This window comes from Cynoglossus semilaevis, chromosome 13 (genome assembly GCF_000523025.1).
Source record: "Cynoglossus semilaevis isolate Cse_v1.0 chromosome 13, Cse_v1.0, whole genome shotgun sequence".
NCBI classification, from domain to species: Eukaryota; Metazoa; Chordata; class Actinopteri; order Pleuronectiformes; family Cynoglossidae; genus Cynoglossus; species Cynoglossus semilaevis.
This window is the reverse complement of record NC_024319.1, coordinates 5,529,284-5,549,552: the sequence shown is the minus strand read 5'-3', so window position 1 is coordinate 5,549,552 and position 20,269 is coordinate 5,529,284. Positions and strand designations below refer to the sequence as shown.

General features: G+C 39.3%; 1 protein-coding gene and 1 long non-coding RNA gene across 2 annotated transcripts in view; one reads left to right on the top strand and one right to left on the bottom strand.

Annotated features, from left to right (window-relative positions):
- The window catches only part of cdkal1 (CDK5 regulatory subunit associated protein 1-like 1), a 182,052-nt gene that overhangs the window by 113,195 nt on the left and 48,588 nt on the right, over positions 1–20,269 (top strand). The window contains exons 10-11 of the mRNA XM_008323210.3: positions 424–569; positions 15,732–15,912. Coding sequence (XP_008321432.1) covers positions 424–569; positions 15,732–15,912 — 327 coding nt within the window. The remainder of the gene's footprint in view (positions 1–423; positions 570–15,731; positions 15,913–20,269) is intronic.
- LOC112487929 (uncharacterized) lies at positions 458–3,543 on the bottom strand. The gene is made up of 3 exons (XR_003051495.1): positions 3,425–3,543; positions 984–3,370; positions 458–597 (listed from the first exon to the last, which is right to left on the bottom strand). It is a non-coding gene; the product is annotated as an uncharacterized LOC112487929 (long non-coding RNA).

Here is a 20,269-nt window from a genome sequence, read left to right as displayed (position 1 = left end):
ATGAATATACATATATATGTTTTACAGTAAAAGGGCACTTCTATTTTGATTGTTTTCATTTTATTTTATTTATGTATGATTTATGATGTGCTGCACTGGTAAATCAGTTCACACAACAGTTGGTTCAAAGCTGAGTTTGCTATTTAAGTCAATATCCTTTGTTCATGTTTTCACTATACAGTACATGGTGGTACTTTGGTCAAAGAATGGATGAGTAGTACTCACATGTCAAAAAATAGAAGCTTTTTTTGAAGTATCTTCTTCTGTTATGTCATATGATAGACGATACTAAACTCCTTTAAACAAACTGTTATTTATTCACCATTTATTTACTTCAGAAGGGCTGAAAATATGACATCTATTTGTTGCACATTTCTTTAACCATTTGCCGTTTTATTTTATTTTTTTTATCTGCTTCATTAGGAAATGGCGAAGATATTGAATCATCCTCGGGTCTACGCCTTCCTTCATGTTCCTGTGCAGTCGGCCTCTGACAGCGTACTGATGGACATGAAGAGAGAGTATTGCATCAATGACTTCAAGAGAGTGGTGGACTTTCTCAAAGAGAGGTGAGGCCACGCTTTCAGTTTTCTGCTTCTGAAAACCAAAACCAACAGTAATAATGAAAAAAAGTAACGTCTGATCTGAACAGAAACAGTTAGAATCATTGATTATAAATGTTTACTCGATGATTTCTGATAACTAATGTATGCTGTGGTACGGTTTATTTCAGTGCTTCCAGGTTATTTGAATATCTAGTTGCTGCATGTCTACACTTCTGTTAGCTGTGTAACGTCAGTGGAGTTCCTCCAGCTCCAGTTGTTTTTACAGGTGTTCTATAGAAATATAGTGGCTGTGACACTGATCTGGTCAAACTCTTTACTCTCTCTCTCTGCTAAAATACACACAGGAGGCGTACGGACACACACACACACACACACACATCATCACACACAGGCACACTCCCACACAGACGAGCTTACCAGTCACATGGTATCACATCCTCAGATCTTGTTAACACAAACTGTCTGGCTACTCTTTTGTAAGATTCTTTGTATACGTCTGGGTGGTTTCTCAGTTTCTGGCTTTTGTTTTGTTTTTAAAACACACACGCGCACACACAGTGACACACACACACACACACAGTCCACTCTGGTCGTCTACGATCAATGCCAGTAAATGTCCAGTGGCTTGATCCACTTGGCTGCTGCAGTCGTGGCCAAAGTGCTGTTTCGTGTCTGGGATCGAGTCCAAGGCCTCGGACAAGCCAGAAACACAGCCAGAGTGTGTGTGTGTCTGCGTGTGTGTCTGCGTGTGTGTGTAAAATGTAAGAACAATATCAGTTGTCTTTTTTGAGAAATTTTGATTGCCTTTCTGGGTTAGCTCATTTTGAAGTTAGTGTTGAAATGAACTCTCAACATCTTCCACCAGCCCAGTCCAGTCATGTAATCAGTTGATCTTTTCTATATTAGTGACTTTTTTTTTTCAACATATTTTCATATTATTAATCAATCATTTTGATTAGCTGTGAATAAAAACAGGTCGTAAACCTGTTGTTATTTGTCTTTCTGTTACAGCATTATACAATAATGTTTTGTTTTTTTTGTCATTTTAAGGAATGTTAATTTATCTTGGTTAATCAGCATTACTCCTGATTGATCCTAATTAATTACAATCACAATTTATCCTGATTAATCCACAGCTACCCCTGTAATTAATCAGTTTATATTTTTCCCCCATCATTTGACAGAGCTAATTATTTTGTCATTCAGGACTTCAAGATGTTTCTATCAAGACAAATTAAATTGATTCAGTTTTTGCTGATCATTTTAGCTCTACGTACGTTGGAAGCTGAATTTTTCTAATTTCACACACGTTTTGTCCTCAACTGCATTCCCAGGTTGGGTCAGTGTTACACGGTGTCAGCTTCACTCAAACTGATGTGGCAGGTGGAAACTTTGCACAGGTATCTCTAGGTCAGGGTTTATCTCACGGAGACACACACAACAGGAGACACGTGAGACCAGAACTTCTATGCTACATATTTAGGATCCCACAGCAAACTGAAACCACACTTTTTTATTCACATATATTTTTAAAAATATTTATATATTCTTTGAAAGTTGTTTGGCTGTGTTTCTCCACTGCATTTCTCACCACTTCTTTACATGTACTGTATGTTAATGCACCAGAGAGTGGACTCAGGGGAGCGAGCAGAGAAAGTAATTTCTCACATTAATGACCGCACAACAGCGTGTTTATCGAACAGTTTCTTCCACAGTTAAATCTATTTTAAGTTTTAGGGTCTTCTGATGGTTGACCGCCCCAACCTCCTGTCCCTGAAAACTCATTCACACTTATAAAATCTGAAGGCAAATCAGGGCAGACTGCCAGGAAACTTGAAAAAAAAAATCAATTTTGTCTTTCTTGAGCTTATTTCGCATCCTGGCTGAACTGGAAAACAACGAAAACTCAATTAAAACAAACAATACCGTAAGTATTATAGATTTAGTTCAACTAAGTCGTTATTGACTTTTGTTAAGCGCAGTGTGGGTTGGTTTTTTTCACCATTGATAGTGGAGTTTTTATGTCTATTCTTCCAGTTTAATGATTCAATAGAAACAGTATTTGTGATTGAATTTTTCCCTCCATTATTTCACCTAATTTAGACTTTAGGTTCTCCTACAAAATACCATTTCCACTGAAGCTGCACTTATTCACAGTGTGAAAAACTATTAAATTTGTCTTTTGAATGACATAATAACTCATTTCTCTGACTTGTTATAACTGATTGTTTCATGCCGTGCCTAATTCTAACAATCGGCAGCGTAATTATTTCAATAAAATGGTTAATTTGCCCTGGTCTACCCACACAGAGCAATTTTTATTCAGTCTTTTCTCCCTGCTGCTATCAATTAAAATCACATAATGAAGTACAGTCTTTATGTAATGATGTAAAGAGAAAATCCGGTTACGCCGGAATAAGACTGTTAAAGAGTTACTGCGCTCATGGTCAGAGGATTTGCCACACTTATGTCTTAGTTTGCCATAATACAGGGCCGGTTTCCCCTCAACCGCTCGCAGGGATTTAGTGTTTGAACCACAGGGGCTGAAGATGAAACGACTGGAAAATAATAGTCCGGGTGTGGACGGCTGGTCGTGTGAGCACAGAGCAGCATATTGTTGTAGTAATGAAAGTTGAACTTTAGGGTTTTGTGTGGTTGAGGAGAAAAGCAGGAGTGTAGGCTGTCGTGTTACTAATATTCCTTTGGATGATTCTGGGAGAGGGTATTGAACGCTGAGATTTTCTCAAACCTACAGTTCCTCCTGGGTGTTTGATTAGTTTCCCTAGAGGTCACATGCTCCTGACCTCAGGAAACAAACACAGGCCACACAGCTCCATCTTAGGTCACATGCTCCTGACCTCAGGAAACCCTTCCAAACACAGGCCACACAGCTCCATCTCCCAACGAGTCTCCCTCATTTACATGGCTGTGTTTCTTTTCTATGTTCCTCACTGGGATATTTTCAATCCAAACATTTCTGATTTAATAAAACAAATAGGGGAAAACAATTATGGAAATGTGTTGTTTTTGTAGCCTTTAGTTGGACAGGTCTACAGTTGGTTAATCTGTTCAGTCTCATCAGTCTGCAGTGAGATTCAAAATAGATTCAAATTTCATAACATTTATACAGAACTTTTAACCTTTGGCGTTGACATCACATAACACCCTGTTGACTTGTCTCTCTGGCCTTGTCTAAATAATGAAAAACACACTGAGATTTTACTGCAAAGTCTTAAGTCCAAATATGCTCTTCAGTTCAGATTACATGAATAAATATCCTGCTCTCAGTTTAGACATAAAATCTATATATATATTGACAACACATGCACTCGACTCTGTTCTTCTTTGTATTTTTAATTTTTGAACTAAACTTTACTTTGCTTTAACCATATTTGTTCACTCCTTCAGGGTCTTACATTTCAAAATGCCAGAACTGAAATAAAATCCTAATTTATCTGAGATTAGTTTGAAACATCGTGTGATTCTATGTTGAAATCCAAGGCTTCATAAATGCTTACATAGCTGTCACAGTAAAGACAGTATTTTAATCACAGCAAATTAGTTGCACTTTACCGGCTCACACAGGTAGCCGAAGCAATTTGTATGCTTGATTAAATGAGTGATAATTAAAGATGTATTACTTGAAGATAATTCTGTTGTGACTGTGAAAATAAGACACATGCTTAATTTAGCACAGCTCCAGATTAAATACCTGTCAGTGGTGCCATCATTTTTATAATAATTATAACCTCATTATAACAAGGATTGATGAATTTTTTTTTTTTTTTAAAGACAACCAAAGTTGTTTTTATTAAGATTGAATCCTGGAAAGATGAATAATGTGCATTTGTTTTTAATCTTTCAACAGTCGTGACTCGATTGCTTAAAGTCCCCGGTATTAAAGGCACCTTTCGTGTGATGCAATGTGCCGACAGAGCGACGCTGTGACTGTTGATATAGTGTCCTGATGATAACCTTTCTGTCTTGGCCTCTCATGAGTGTATCGACTGTTCCTCCTCAGACAAACGGCTCCGGGACATGTGTGTGTGTAGTTGTGCTTCGCTATGTGTGTGTGTAAGAGAGAGAGAGAGAGAGAGAGAGAGAGAGAGAGACACCTCAGTGACTGCGATCTTGCATGTGCACCTGTTAGCCGTCTCTGTTATGCTGCGTTCACACCAAAAGCGTTAGAGGCAGAAAAAAAAAATTCTTTGTAACACCTATATCGCGCCGCTTGGTCATTTTTGTCGCGCCCCTAGATGCGCAGCGGGGGTAATTGGCGTGAGTTATTTATCTGCTCATTTCTTAACTCAGTTCCACCGGTACTTCACAGTAGTTACAGTAGAGTCCCATCTCCTGGATAACTTTAGCTATTAGTTTTTATACTGGTCCACGTGATGACGTTGGGGTAAACCCATCACTGATTGGTTGTGGCGGTGCTTTGCCTATGCTTCTTTCACATCGCCCCATATGACCTATCGCTTCATCTGCTTCATCGTGTCACATCCGAAGCTCCAATGGCGTGGCTCCGGATTGATTGTGTTTGTGGAGCTGCCGCTATAAAGTCTATCACTTTTGGTGTGAACAGCCCATAAGTCACGAAGAGTGGTGTGGATTATATCAAACGTCTCCAGGTTACAGCAGGACACATGCATCAGTGGCGTGACTACACAGTGTGGAGACGGCGTTTCGCTCTGTTTGTTGTTAAAGACATACCACCATTAAGTTACACACACACACAGTGTTTAAGGTATCAGCAGAGCTAATGTTTCACTGAAAAAGTAGGTTGGGCGGCAGCTCCCTGAGGGCAGGTGTCTGAGTGTGTGTCTGTTTGTGTGTGTTTAAAGAGGGATTAAAAAAAAAGAGAGAGGGTAGGTGAGGCGGGAAGACAGAGCTAGGTATGACAGGTTTACCGCGAGAACCTGCCACAGTGGCGCGACTTGTCAACATTTGACGCCTCCTTTCTCTTCCCCGTGGCCTCCAGCTGATGACTCAGCACCTGAAGTAAATCAGGCAATGAGAGTTTCTGTGTGTTTTGACTCCAGTCTTTAATCTCAAACCCTTAAATCACATGGCTAGAATACCAATGTGATTTTGACAGCTGAGTCACTGCCCCAGAATGGGTTCTCGCGTGCATTACAAGTACGAACCTCTACGGTTTGAACTGAGTCAGTCTCAGTCAGGACGTCAAGAAAGGGCCTGTTTAAAAAGTAAACAAATTAGATTTAGAGTTTTAGATCTTTTAGTTTTTGGTCTTGTTTCATGTCAAGAAGGTTTTCTCCTAAGCACAACAGAGCAACATTGGTTTGTATGTAGTTTCTGTGCACGTGTGTTGACATCATCCAAACCTGAGCAACAGTGAAACTCAGGTCAGAGGTCAAAAGGACAAAATGACAAACACAAACTCTAAGTCATGACATCATCACAGCTCTGAGTGTGTTTGATGATTGACCATAAGTATGAGTGTTGTCTGATTGGTAGATAAAGGACAGAATAATTAAAAACAGTTACTAAAACAAAATAAATACATAAAATAGTCAAACGCAGACATATCAACCTTAAGTCAGGATTTTGCATGCCAGATGTGGGCCCCCCGACCACGAGTTTGAGACCGCTGTGTTATGGTATCTGAAGAAGCATCATTTCATATTAATAAACCTTAGGTGGTAAATCATTTATCAAACTTGAATCAACAGACAAATGTCATGTAATAATAATACAACGGCTGATAATATGAAGCTTTTCAGTCATGGCATTTCCACAGACCTGTAGGTGAGGCTGTTGTATTCGACTGACACTGACCCGTGATTTCATGCAATCAGTTTCTCACTTCATGTTTCCTAATCGTCGCTGACAGTCACTTTGTTTTTATGTGTTTGGTTAAGGTTATGAACGTTCTTTAGTCCAGGAAGCAGAAAAGTAAACAACCTTCCTGTCCAAATACTTGACGGTGTGTGTCACCCAGTCAAGTGTTGTGAGTTTGCTCTGTTCAAACAACAGGAAAGAAGAAGAGCATGAGTCATTGACCTCATAACAAGCTGAACCTGAGGTGTTGGTGCCCGCATGTGTGTGTGTGTGTGTGTGTCTGAAAAAGCAAAACACTTGTTGATAACAACAGTTTTGTCAGATCTAAACACATCCTTGTCTTTTTTGTACATTGTGTTCACTATTCTGCATTTCCTCACCACAACTAAACACAACAAACACACACACTCACACACATTAGGTTTCTACGCGCTAGTTTCTGTGCACGTCTGTTGACGTCATCCAAACCTGAGCAACAGTGAAACTCAGGTCACTGAGGTCACAAGGACAAAATGACAAACTCTTAAGTCATGACATCATCATCAGCTCTGGACCAAATCAAACTGGTCATATTTTCTTTACTGCTTAATTGCTTAAAGGCTTAATATTAGACAAAGTTACGACTGAACCGAACTGTTTTTGTGGTTCTGTGATTGCTGTAAATAAAATTATTGATGTTTTCTTATATTAGGCTTATATTTACCCTCATATTTACCTTTCATTCCCATATTTACTATGTGTTTAACAGTTTTTCCCGTAAGAACATAGAATCGGAAACTTTACGACATTTAGCTTCATCATTAGTCCAGTGTTTGAGTATTGGTTACACACTGAAACACACACACACACAAAACAAGTGAGAGATTTGACTCGGAGCATGTTCAGGGATGCATCACTGGAGTGCAGTAGCGTGTCAGCCGCCGTGCTGACATGTAAACAACCTCTCCCCAAACATAATTGAAAGTCAGGTTACACGGCAGCAAAGTGCTAATTTTCCATGCGCTTGCACCATCCCAGTATTCACACGTAAGCAAACATGGCGTTAACTGATACTGGTACCTGTAGCTGCACAGTCACCCTCTGACTCACCGTCTCTCTCCCACTCTGTGTCTCTGTCTCTCCCTCCCTCATATCATATTTCCCTTGCTCAGTGTTTGGCTCAGTCTGACTCTCAGGGCTTGTTTTCAACCACACAGTTTCACTTACAGCAGAGGTGTAATGTTTAAACAGGGGGAAAAACTTCACCCAACTCCAGCAGCAGCAGCAGCAGCAGCAGCCCTGGAGTGTATAATCGCTGGCACCGGGTTCTGCTCCATTATCTCCTCTGAGTTAGCCTTTGTTTCTAAAGTCGTATGAAATGTAAACAGTTGAAAAGGAGGGAAAGTGGCCGCCCAAAAACAGAGCTGGAAGGTCAAGTAATGTTTAGCTAATTTGACTTAGTAAACCCTAAGGAAAAAAATGTTTAGCTAGAGTTCTAGGATTTTTACAAGGGCCTGTAGCCTCAGGACACGAGGTTGGGATGTATATATATATTTATATATACATATATTGCGATTTCTTGTACCTTTAAATTTCTAAAAAAAAATTGCGAATTGGTAAAAAAAAAATTATTTAAATATATTATTTGCACTGTTTGTGTTGATAGAGCCTAAAGGTCAGGAGTTCAGTTCATAATGGAGAAACATGAGACATGTTTCCCAAAGGTTAAAAGTTCAGTTCTGTGCAAACCTGTTGAAAACGAAGACAGTGTTGACCTGAATGTCTTGTTCTCTCCTCTCTTTACACAGTGGTTACAAAACCCCATGTTCTCATTCACTGTTACAGTGTAGTGGAAATGTAAGTTATTATTATTATTCCGTCCATCAGTTTCCGTTGCGTTTCGTTCAGTTGTCCCTCAACTTCTCATCCAACGGTGTGACATCCGTCTTTGTAACAGAGCCTAGTTCAGTAATAAATTTTATTAACTTACTATTTCACTGTAAGTGTAAGAGTGCGCCTCCGGCTTGGCCGCCATTCATTGGCTCAGTAAAAGCTCTCAGGTCCAGCGTGAATGTGGAGCCTTGATGTCGTCCCTGTCTGCGCGCTCACCTCGCTGAACCGGGTTTGAATGATGAATCATTTACTGTGGCTGTGTCAGTTAAGGTTGGATTAAATTGAAATAAAGTGCAAAGAGATGGTCCATTTAACGCCTGGCTGGACGGTCACAAGTGTCATGCTTCTGTGTGTGTGTGTTCGAGAACGGTTATGTGTCGATTCTGTTCTTACTGCTCCTCCCTCGGACTAATGAAATGTGCACGGTGTGTTCTTTTTACCCTTCTCTGGCACTAACGAAGCACATGTGTGTGTGTGAGTGAGTGTGTGTGTTACTGCGTGTCTTAAATTGAAGCACAGTTCTGCTCTGGTGTGTTCAGGCCGTTTCATTAAATGATAAAGTTTACTGATGACTCCACTGGGATCATTATTTACTCGGCTCTCCATTCATTCGGCCGCAGCCACCTCCGTCTTTACAAATGACCTGCTCCGCAGAGAGACAGAGGTTATTTTGCATCTCAAAGACAAATGACTTAGTATTCACTTAGTAGACCGACGTGTGAGGAAGGACCTCCCGTTCTCTGACCTGTGTGTTCAATCTCGTTATGTGCATTTGGAGAAATATTCAGACGTTTTGTTTCTTTTCTTCTTACGTTGAAGTCTTTGCTGTTGTGAAGGTTTCAGCAGATTTTTTATTTATTTATTTTTCTTACCTAAGCCATTGTTTTTACTCTGATATGCATCGTCTGTTGTGTGACCTTATTCGTCCGTCCTGTGATAAATCATGGATTTATCTCACACAATCATTCACACCAGTCATTCATCTGTCCCCATTTATCTCCTGTTTTAAATTCCATTCTCACCATTTGTATAAAAAATAATCATAATGTTTGAATTATTCCCTTTTATTTTACAGTCATCATTCAGGAATCAAGGTTAAATTGATGAAGGGGAATTAAAATAAGGGAGACAAAAAAAAACTGAAAGAAAACTAATTCTATTGAAGTTTGCTCGACATGTAACATCACACCGGCGAAGGTTTCTACTAATGAGATTAAGGTGTGTAAGAATCGTCTGCCAGATAATATCAGTCATCAGACTGTGCTCAACCAGTGTTTCCAATTAATTCTCTACATGGTGGCAGCTGCTCAGCTTTTAATTGATCATTATGTTAAATAATAATAATTTAAAAGAAGAAAATCACATTTACATTTCTCATTACAGCATGAAAAGATCTCTTCTCTTTAGGCTCAGATGCTTTAATGTACGTAGATCCATGTTCAATGGAATTGTACCATCTCAGACTAAGTCATACGTCTTGTAGTTATTACTGTTACACAGTTACAGTCTCTTCCATTCTGTAGTTCCAGCTCGACTGTCGCTCTGCGGTGATGCTCTCCGGTCTGGGCTTCTGTCTCACTGCCATATTTTTGTGGGACAATGTGAAGCTTTTTTATTTTTATTTTTTTAAATTACCCTTAGAGTCACCATTTATAGAATATCCATTGTAGGGCTGTTAATGATGACTGTAGATAAATTCCAAAATGACAATTTTATTTACATTTAACGCTAGCTACTTATTTGTGTACTACAATAATGGAGTTGTTGTTATGGAAAAATGTGAAATTCTTTTTCATGACTCAAAAAAGGTTTGTAAACACTGCCTTAAACATTTTAATCTGATCAATTTCAGATATTAATAAATGACATTTTGACATCTGTAATTCATAGAATCATAAAAGGAATAGCTGCACTATGTTTTATGTTTCATGTTCTAAAATGTAGTCCTGTTGAATCTTTTACTTCTGTTATTTTCTCCTACGTGATTGGCAGGGATACTGACTTAGGGAATATTCAACCACATCCAGCCTCACATCAAATATGTTCACAAGCGTCGCCTGCTCTTCTAGAAGTGCTCCGTCTAGGTTTAATATGTAAAAGAGCGATTTTCTAACTCATCTGAACCTGGAAGGCAGACAGACAGCTATCAGGGGGGAGAAGTAGGTTGAGAATTGAGACTCAGAAAGTCTTGAGTGTCAGTTTGACAGCTCTTAGCACACCTCACATCACCTTGAACCAAGCATTTCTCTGCCGCTCTCTCGCTCTCTAACGTCACTCTTTATTCTTTCCTTTTGCGTCCTCCATTCTCTGGCTCACTCCTTCACACAATGCCACAGCGTTCATAGATCTTTTCTTCAGTCTGTCATCGGTGGTGATCACTCTTTCTCTCTTTTTTTTTAACACCAACTGCTTTTAAGACTTCTGCTTTGTTCTTGTGAAAAAATGTCAGAAGGTAAAGAATCTAAGACCACACCAGAAAGTTCAGAGTTTATGAAACTTCCCACAAACTGATTTCAGAATCTTTAAGAACACGATATCCTGTAAACAAACCAACCTATTCTGAGCGATGACATTAACTCTGTTTTTTTTTGTGTGTGTGTTTATTGTTATGTGATATCTTTGGTTTCATCTTGTGTTGGCGTTAGAGCAAAGGTAAAAACTGTTGTTTGGCTTTTGGGCTTTAATGTCTTCATAATGCTGCTGTGATCAGACCAGTCACTCACTCTTTCTCTCTCTCTCTCTCTCTCTCCCTTTCTCTCTCTCTCTTGCTCGCTCCATCACTGTGAATTGAGCTGCTACATGACAGTGTCATTACCTCCTCCTCTGGCTCTTAAATCAAACACTAAAGTGTGTCAGTGATTACTCACCCTCCTCACCTCTCAACTCTCTTCTCTCCTTCTAGATTCCCTTTGTTTGTTTGTTTTTTATATATATACTCTACGTATATTTTTTGTATTTGTGTTAATGTAGATACTGACAGTTATTGCCTTGAATACAGTAATATAAGTCAGGACTGACAAGCACATCGTGCTGACTCTTCTGATTCATGATTTTTGAAGAAGAGCTCTCTTTGTTAATCAGAACAAAACAAAACAATAATAATCATAATAATAATGATGACCTGTATCACTGCGTGGTTGTTGACCAAAGTGTGCTTTCTTTACCAGTGAATCACTGTCATAATATAATCTTTGTTCTGAAGTTCTGATTTGTTGCCATCACTGTAAAAAAGAAAAGAAGACAGAGAAAGTTTTTGAAGTCATATTTAAGAATGTTGATTAATCTTAATTCATCACAATTAATCATGATTAACCAGGAATAATTCAAAGCTACCCTTTGGTGAATCAGATTGTTTGGAAAACTTCTTTTTTTCTCAGGGCGGCAGCTTTCCAAATGCTAAACAACAAATTTCCCATCATCAACTCTTCCTTTTCCCCTTTATCCCAACGCTGTCTTCCTTCACTGTCCTGACTCCTACACTATACACTGATGTGTGCCTCACATTATCATTGTAGAGAACACACACACACTCCCACACACACACAGCTACGCGGCACAGATGGGTTGCATGGTCTCTCTCCAGCAGATGAATAGGTAAATATTTACCTTCCCAGATTGTCTGTCTTCCACGCTCATCCTTCCCGTCCTCTTCCCGTCGCCTTCCGCTCGAGCCCTCCATGCCACACTCATCTGTCTCTCTTTTGCTCTCGTTTTTCAGGGTCCTTCCGTCCCAGTGGTCTCGTCTTCATCTTATCATGGGGGAGGGGGGGGAGCTCTCAGGCATCCTTTGTGCAAACAGGCCCCACATGCACATCTTTAGAATATATGATGAGGCCAATGGCTGTTGGAGTATAGGAGTGTACCCACACATATGGATGCACCAGGGCCTCAGTAAACAGACAGTTGATAATAATGGTGCCAAAGACAATGGCCTGGTTTATGGAGCTCAGTTCAGCCTATGGAGGCAGATGGGAGACTGACGGAGTCTTATCTCCAGTTTTAATTAAATGACTTAAGTCTCCTGTGAACATATTTTCTCTGTGTACATTCTAATGGTGGCAGCGGTGGCACGTTATGGACAGCAAAGGCAGGGATTTGATCTTATTTGCTTCTGGAAATATTAGGAACAAAGGCACAATATTTGGGATTGTTTTGATTGAAACCTTCAGGTTCAGTCTTGAGACTGGAGGTGGTCCGCAAAACTGGTCCTCATTTTTCATTTGTGTGCGTATTATATTTATGAAAGATTAGTTTGTTTCCCTGTTGAAACATATCATTTTCACATGTTTAATGACATAAACATGACATTTAAAAGATTAATATTTGCAGTTATTCATAATTAATACTAAATCATTAAACGGACACATTTCTATACATAACATTTGAACCTTTCAGAGCTTAAACTCCAATGTCTCATTTTTATTAATAACATCAATGATTATTCTGTTGCTCGTTTTGCCGTATGAAGTTCTCAACATTCCACCTTTTCTAATAATATCTCAAATCAATACTTATCGATAGCAGGCTCCTCCTCAGGCCTGACTCGCCAGATAATGTCTGAATTGATAGAACTCATTTGTCTCTGTCTGTTTATCACACGGTTCACACACTGAACAGACTAATCTTGCTCTGTCAGTCTTTCTAATTAAGTCTCTTTGATAACTCTCTTTTTTTTTCTTTAGTCAAGAAATGTCGTCATATGTTGGAGATGTGCGATCTTTTAACATGAACGTGTCAGGAACTCATTACTCACATGGACTAATGGTGATGAATATTATTATGTAAAAAGTTCAACTATATAATTAACAAGAGACATTTGTGAAGCACTGGTTCTCAACTGATCTCTCAATTACTTGGGAATTACCAGAATTTAGGGAACAATAATTTGATAAAAAAAATAATTTCATAAAATAATCCAGTTATACCTAAAAATAAATAAATTATTATTCATTTTTAAGTCCCATAAGAATAGATAATGTAATGTCTTTTTCACTAAAAGTCTTAATTTCTTAAGAAAACAAACCTGTTATTTACAAAGTGAAACATGGTTTCATACTTTTATTTTTCAAATTTGATCTCATTACCTTATCTGTTTATAGATTTACTGTTACTACAGTTACTACTGTTACTATTTTGCTATATTTTTTCTTTGTCCACTTCTACTTCTTTGTTCTACTTCTTCTACATTCTTGTCTTCTCCCTCTTTTTCTCCTTTGGATCCTCTTTATTCTATTTTTTGTTCTTCCTTTTCTCCTCTCATCCTTCTTCATCTTCTTCTTTGTATTCTACTTCTTCATCCTCTTCTTCCTCCTCTTCGTCTCCCTATCTTTATTCTTCTACTTTTTTTTAATCTTGCTTCTTCTTCTTCTTCTTCTTCTTCTCACTCTTGGCTAAACTCCCTCAAAGACAAGTCACATCCTCCTCCTTTAGTGGTCCGTCTTTACGCCTTACTTTGCACACACTTTAAAGCTGTTTTGTAAAGTTGATGTTTTATTAATGCGAGAATAAAAAGAAGGAGCTGATTACACGCTGTGTCAATCTGCTACCATTTAAAGGCCATAGAAAATTAGCCGTATGAGCCTCAGGCAGATGGGAGAAACTTCTATCTTCTGTGTTTTTTGTTGATATTTCCAACGTTATTTACTTTCCCCCTACTGTCACTTACGCAACGGCTTGGAGGGAATACATTATAGACATTTCATACTATTGTAGACGAGAGCAGTGAATAGCAATGAATGACTTAACCATATTCAACCCTCAAGGATAAAAAAAAAAACTTAAAACAAATTTGCTCACCTACAAAACTCTCTCGCCATCGCAGCAGAACCCTACGTGCCAAAAAACATACACTGCGGCTCCGAGCTTTTATTATGTTGCTTGATTAATTATTGTTGGAGCCCACGGGCTGCACACTGTGTGTGTGTTTACTGACTGAAGTAAGGGATTAAAATGTGCATTTTGAGTTAAATACTCAAAGGGCTTTACTAGCGTGGCTGCAGGCCATCCACAGAGTTAATTTTATTTGCAAATAGGCAATTATTTATTTATTTAACCTATTTAACTATTCCACGCATACATTTTTATTTTTTTTAAATAATGTTTTTTCTTTTTTGTTTATTTGTTTTTCTAAACATCCTTTGGGTTGTGGTCAGGCAGAGCTTCGAGGTCAAGGATGCTCATGCCTGCAGGCCATTGGTTAATATTAATGACTGTCAGCCAATTGGATCTTGTCGATAGGTCAGAGGTTATCATAGGGTTGCAGATGCAGGAAGTTAATGTGATTAAAGATGCATCACGTTGTCGATGGTAGTGAAAGCGTCTCCCCAGTTCCTTCCTCGGAGTCTTGTCTCCTCATTGGTCTGTGGTGCATATTTCTGTCTGTGTTTGCCTCCAGACGTGTTTGTTTGTTTGCCTAGATGGTCATCTGTCATGTTTGATGAATTCTTAGATATTATATCATCACTGCCTGTTGCTGTTTGAGCTGCTCTTCAGCCATGTGTGAAATGTTTTTCAGTTTTTATTCAAAAGACGAAGAAAAAAATTAATGACGCTCCTTTTTTGTTTTCCAATTAATTGTTGTCTATTTATGATGTTGTTCATCAAACCAAACATCTCTGATTTCACTTGCTTTGTGTAGAGTCCTGTAACAAGGCATCGGCAATACAGGTACTATAAAAAGAATTTACATTTAGTTTCATTATTCACACCAGACTCAGGCTCACTTCCCTCTTTCGAAAAAAAAGAGAGAAAAATACATTGTTGTTTTTCTCTTTCTGTTGTCGTCGACAGATACTGAAAGGACAAGACATCATGTTAGAACAAACTCAGTTCATTGTCGTGAAAGGCAACGTGTTCTAAATATTTTACTACTAAAAATCTGTGTTTTCTCTGATGGACATCTGTGATAGTGATCCTAGTGGCGTCAATATAAATAAAATACAAAAAAGCCAATCAATGCATCTATTCCCAAACCCCAGTGGCCACAATTAATACAATGAGCTGGCAGGTCAATAATCAATAGTTAACGATTGGCAGCAGAGGTCGCTAATCAGATTCTGATTGGCTGAATGAGTCATTTGGGAAAGTCTTTGAAGTCCTGGAATGCTCTGATGGTTCACATGGGTTTTTCCGAGGCATCTGTCAACAATGGGAAAATGTCAGTGAATCAAGAGCGACAAGAGTAATCTTAGCACAAAGGAGCTACTGGTAGCTCAAGGTCGGCGGCTGTGACAATGAAATGAAGTGTAGGATGCATGTTGTCTTTTTACTTGTCATGTTTATTATTAGTCGTTCCCCAGAGGCTGCGCTGCAGTGGAGAATACTGTTATCAATGTTCTGCACATTGATTGATTCATGACTAACCAAAGAGAAAATAAATTACACCGGTGGAGCAGGTTGCCATGAGAGCAATGCTAACAAAATAGGTTTTGTTGTCGAGTGGCTTCATGGTCATTTTTCCTCTGTGGTGTTAATGTATTTTTTTTTGTTTAGGGTTCCAGGTATCACCATTGCTACAGACATAATCTGTGGTTTTCCTGGTGAAACGGAGGAAGACTTTCAGGAGACATTAGACCTGGTGAAGTGTTATCGATTTCCCAGTCTCTTCATCAACCAGTTCTACCCTCGACCCGGTACACCAGCCGCCAAGATGGAGCAAGTAGCTGCACATGTGGTGAGTGTGGACAAAAAAACCCCAGATTTTACTGCTAGTCAGCATCAGAAATCCAGCGTCTGTAGAGGGCGACAGTCACATTTACCAGCGAAATGTAACAATACGAATCACACGTTGGATATTGGAAACCGCACTGTGGATTTTGTGTGGATGTGTTCACCCAAACACTCTTCTGTGTGTATTCAAAAGCAGATCATTGGCAGTCTACTGTCATCTTAATATAAAAAAGCTTGTTCCAGTTCTGTCACAATGTCTGCATGTGAAATTTCAGCATTTATACAGTAATCCTCCTGTGGCTCACTGTGTCTGTGTGTGTAAGTGTGGTGGAAATTTCCTATTTATTAAGGCTAACACACTCACACTCACACACAGACGCAGTGTTTATTTAAAGTCATTTTTGTATGGGCTAAAGTGTGAAAAAATCCAAACATGTCACATGATAAAATATCTTTTCTCGCAGCTTGTTTCCAGCTGCAGTGCTATGTGGAGTCAAATCCTGACTTTCATGTTCTGAAAAAAAAAAATAGCTTAGTTACCTCCTGCTATGTGGAGTCAAATCCTGACTTTCTTGTTCTGAAAAAAAGAAAAAAAATAGCTTAGTTACCTCTTCATTATCCTTTATTACTAGCAGCCAAAAAACAAACCTCTCTGTTTTTTCAGTTACTAATTTTGTTCACAGAACGTACCCCAATATCTGCACACGAGATATACTGTAAGTGTTGAAAAAGTAATAATATTTGCTCCAAATTCCAGCTAAGATTATTAAGATTCATAGTCTGTAAATGTCCTGATCTTTAACATTCACTTCAGTTTCAACAACACATTCTTTTCTTTTGCTGTTTCCCTGACAGTTTTTTATTTCATTTTCTCCTCTGACCTTTTTCTCTCTGTTTTGACCTTTCCTGCCCCACACTGTATGTTCTGTCTTTTCTGGCATCTGCACTCCCTCACTCCTTGCCTTCAAAGTGTTGACACGTCTCTTTCAAGTGCAGTGTCTTCATAAGTCATTCTCTTTTTCCCACCTCCCTGCTTCCTGCCTCGGTTCTCTGAGGGGAAGCTGAGTGTGTCTTAGAGGGATCAGTCCCCAGACAACCACATCACTGCTGCGCCTCTTCTTATCTTTTAGCCCCAATCTCCTTTAACTCCTCTTCTTCTGTGTCTCCAACACATTCATTGTCAGCCGCCGTGTTACACTGTATCTAAGATATTTTTTTTCTACATGTAACGTTGTGGTTGTCAGACCCTGGCGTATCCCATCCTCATTCTTTGTCAAAAATCTGTCCATATTTAATCATTTCTTCTTCTTTTTCTAATTTCCACAGTGCTTTTAATGGCTGATATTTTCAGCCAGAGTTTGGAGTTGTTAAGGTTGGAAACACAAATCAATGTTTGCTGGGTAAAAGAAAAGTGAAGAAGTGCATTAAAACCAAGCAGCCTTTTGATGCACTTTAAATAGTTTTTTAACTGCTCAGGGCCATGCTAGATATTTTTTATTCCAGGCTCCTGCAGTCAAACAAATGAACAAAAACAAGTGTTTGGTGTCTGCTTGATTCCCTTTTTCACTTGTTTTAGACAATTGATCACTGACTTTGACAGGAGCATAAGGCGCGCTACTTTTCTTTTACAACCTTCTGGTTTTTCCAAGCTATTTTGAAGCAGGTGCACTTGTCGTTAAGTGTCTGTTGTGTGAATAGACTCTGAAGTGAAAAGGTTGCTTGACTTCAGGGATGTGCAAACTTTTTTTTCTTCTACAGAATGCCAGATTGAATATGCAAACTCATTTTTTTCAATTGGTAATTTAAACCAAATGGATTACGTACTTCAAGATGGTTCTCTCTTTCAAAAACACCAGGAAAATAGGAGATAAAAAGAAAAGTGCTTTCATTTCTGATGACTGAATTGTTAGTCGACGGATAAATATTAAATTGTATCACAAACAAATTCCAAAAAATGTCTAATTTACAGTATAGTATTTACATGTAGATGTTTAAAGGATACATATTGTGAATCAGCTGAAATGTATCAGTATCAGCTATAAGAAATCACATAACAAAAAAGTTGCTTTGGAAAAAATCCTTAACACTTCTCACAACAGGTGAAGGAAGCCAACAACCAAAACCCGAATAATGTTTTATTAAAAAAAAAAAGGATAAAGTTGAATTGGACATAAACGTAATTATTATTATTATTATGGTTAAAACAGTGAAAACTAGCTAGAATACACAACACGTTTCATCAATGAAGGCAAACAGTAACTGACAAACAGTAACAAAAGGAATAACAGGGAGTTAGAACAATGCCTTCAACTCCCTGAAACTACTGCACCTGCCTGGAGCAGATAAAGCAGCGTACGACATGACATCATCAGTCAGGGTGCACCTGTACACACACACACACACACACACACACACACACGCATACATACACTTACAAGCATACAGGCGCGCACACACAGTGAGTGGTGGCAGCCAGGAGATCTCTTGGGCATGTAGGGTCAGTCATTAATAAAGAGCACCAGATGGTTTGTCTGGAGCACAACTGTGTTGAATAGCCACAGGAGGGATGGATGGAGAAGGAGATGGAGGAGGAAGCCTGAGGAGGCCTAAGAAGGAGAACGATGGGGTGAGGAAGGATTACGGAGAGGAAGCACAGCTAAGAGGTAAAGGTTAGGTAGATGGAGGGAAATCATTTGCTTAGGGACATGTCCAGTGGAGGCCCCCGCAGGAGCACCATCCTTAAAATCTGACTTGCCACCTCAAGCGCTCACTTACAAATGTGGCAGCTCGTACGTTATGAGGACGTGGTTTGAACTTTTTGTCCGTGGAGGATGCGGTGACCTCACATTCTTGAAGGTGTACTTTAAATACACAGTTTCTCCAGCTGTTTGATTCAAAAGCCAACCCTGACTGATGAAATAAACCAATGATGAAGGTTTATACTGACATACGGCAGCACAGAACAACATCATTCCAGAAATCATGTGTGTGTAGAGCAGACAGTAAAGTCAAGTCACTCTCTCTCTCTTGCTCTCCCTCCCTCCCCCCCTCTTTATCTCAGCCCTATTTATATATTTATTATTATTTTGTTGCAATAAAAACAAAAAAATAAGTTTCTTTAAAATCCGCAACAAGACAGCAGGGAACGCCTATAGCTGCGCTGCGTGTCTTCCTGCAACAAGGTCCAGGTGTTTTGTACAATCCCTGGCTCTATCTTATTAACTCGTGTAATAGATGATGTATGAGAGGACGCAGGAGCAGATGTAAAGAAACCGGGGACCACAGGGATGGAGGGAGGTAAGGGAAGACGTGGAGAATAGAGGGATGTAAATGCTATTAGCTTGGATCTCCGTAATCATCCCCAGGTGACTGGAACTTAGCCTTGATAAATGGACTCACCGGATGCATGTGTGTTAGGATGTCTGTTGGTATATAAGCAGTTCAAAATGAGCAGCTGCAGGAGAGCGTCGAGAAAAAAAGTGATAAAGATGAAGATTAGCTCTAGTTGGGCAGTGTTTTTAATTTCCCCAGGTTGTAATTGGTTAGGAACTTCATTACCCATGAGGCAGCAGTGCTGCAGCTGTCAACTTGAAACAGCTGGCCGACCACTGGTAGCTCCGTCCTCTTGCTGTACCATCATTTATCTATGCCTGGAGCGTGCATAGACACAAGTGTAAGCGTACACCAACGCTTAGGTGCTCACATACGTTCTCTTCCCCGTCTCCCTGTCTCTTATGAGGACACCTAGTCCCTCTGTCTCATCATCAGGGGAGACACTAATGCCTGACTAAAGGCAGTCTAACAGGTATTAAAGTTGAGTTAATGGTTAAGTTGTTCCCTGAGACCAGGTAGGTGTGAACATGATTAATGACCCGACCTGCTAATAATGGAAATGTAACACAATGCACTTTCTGGTCACAGTAGAGCAGAGTGACTACTCCGACTACAGACGTTTCTGAGACATTTGAAGGGCATTTTTTCCAAGTGATAATGTCAAAAATCTGAGGTTTCACCGAAATTTTCAAAATGCTGTTTGATGGTTGAAAACCCCTAACAAAACTAAATGAAGCTCACTGCTGGAAAAAGATATACTATTAATTTATTTGTCTTAGAACCTTTTGACTGATGATTTTTACAGTTTTCACATTAGGTTCAGTTGTGGTGACATCTATTAGGAAACAAAAGTCAGAGGCCTACAGATGATTGCCGTCGTGACCGGTTGCTGTGTGGCTTTAGGGTTAGTGTTCATCCCAACGACTCACAGAGATGTCGACAGACTCACATTCTGCCCAAGGTTTTTGTCCTTTTCAGAGCAGTAGAACAAACACAGATATGCACGGGCAGATGCCGTAGGTGAAAGC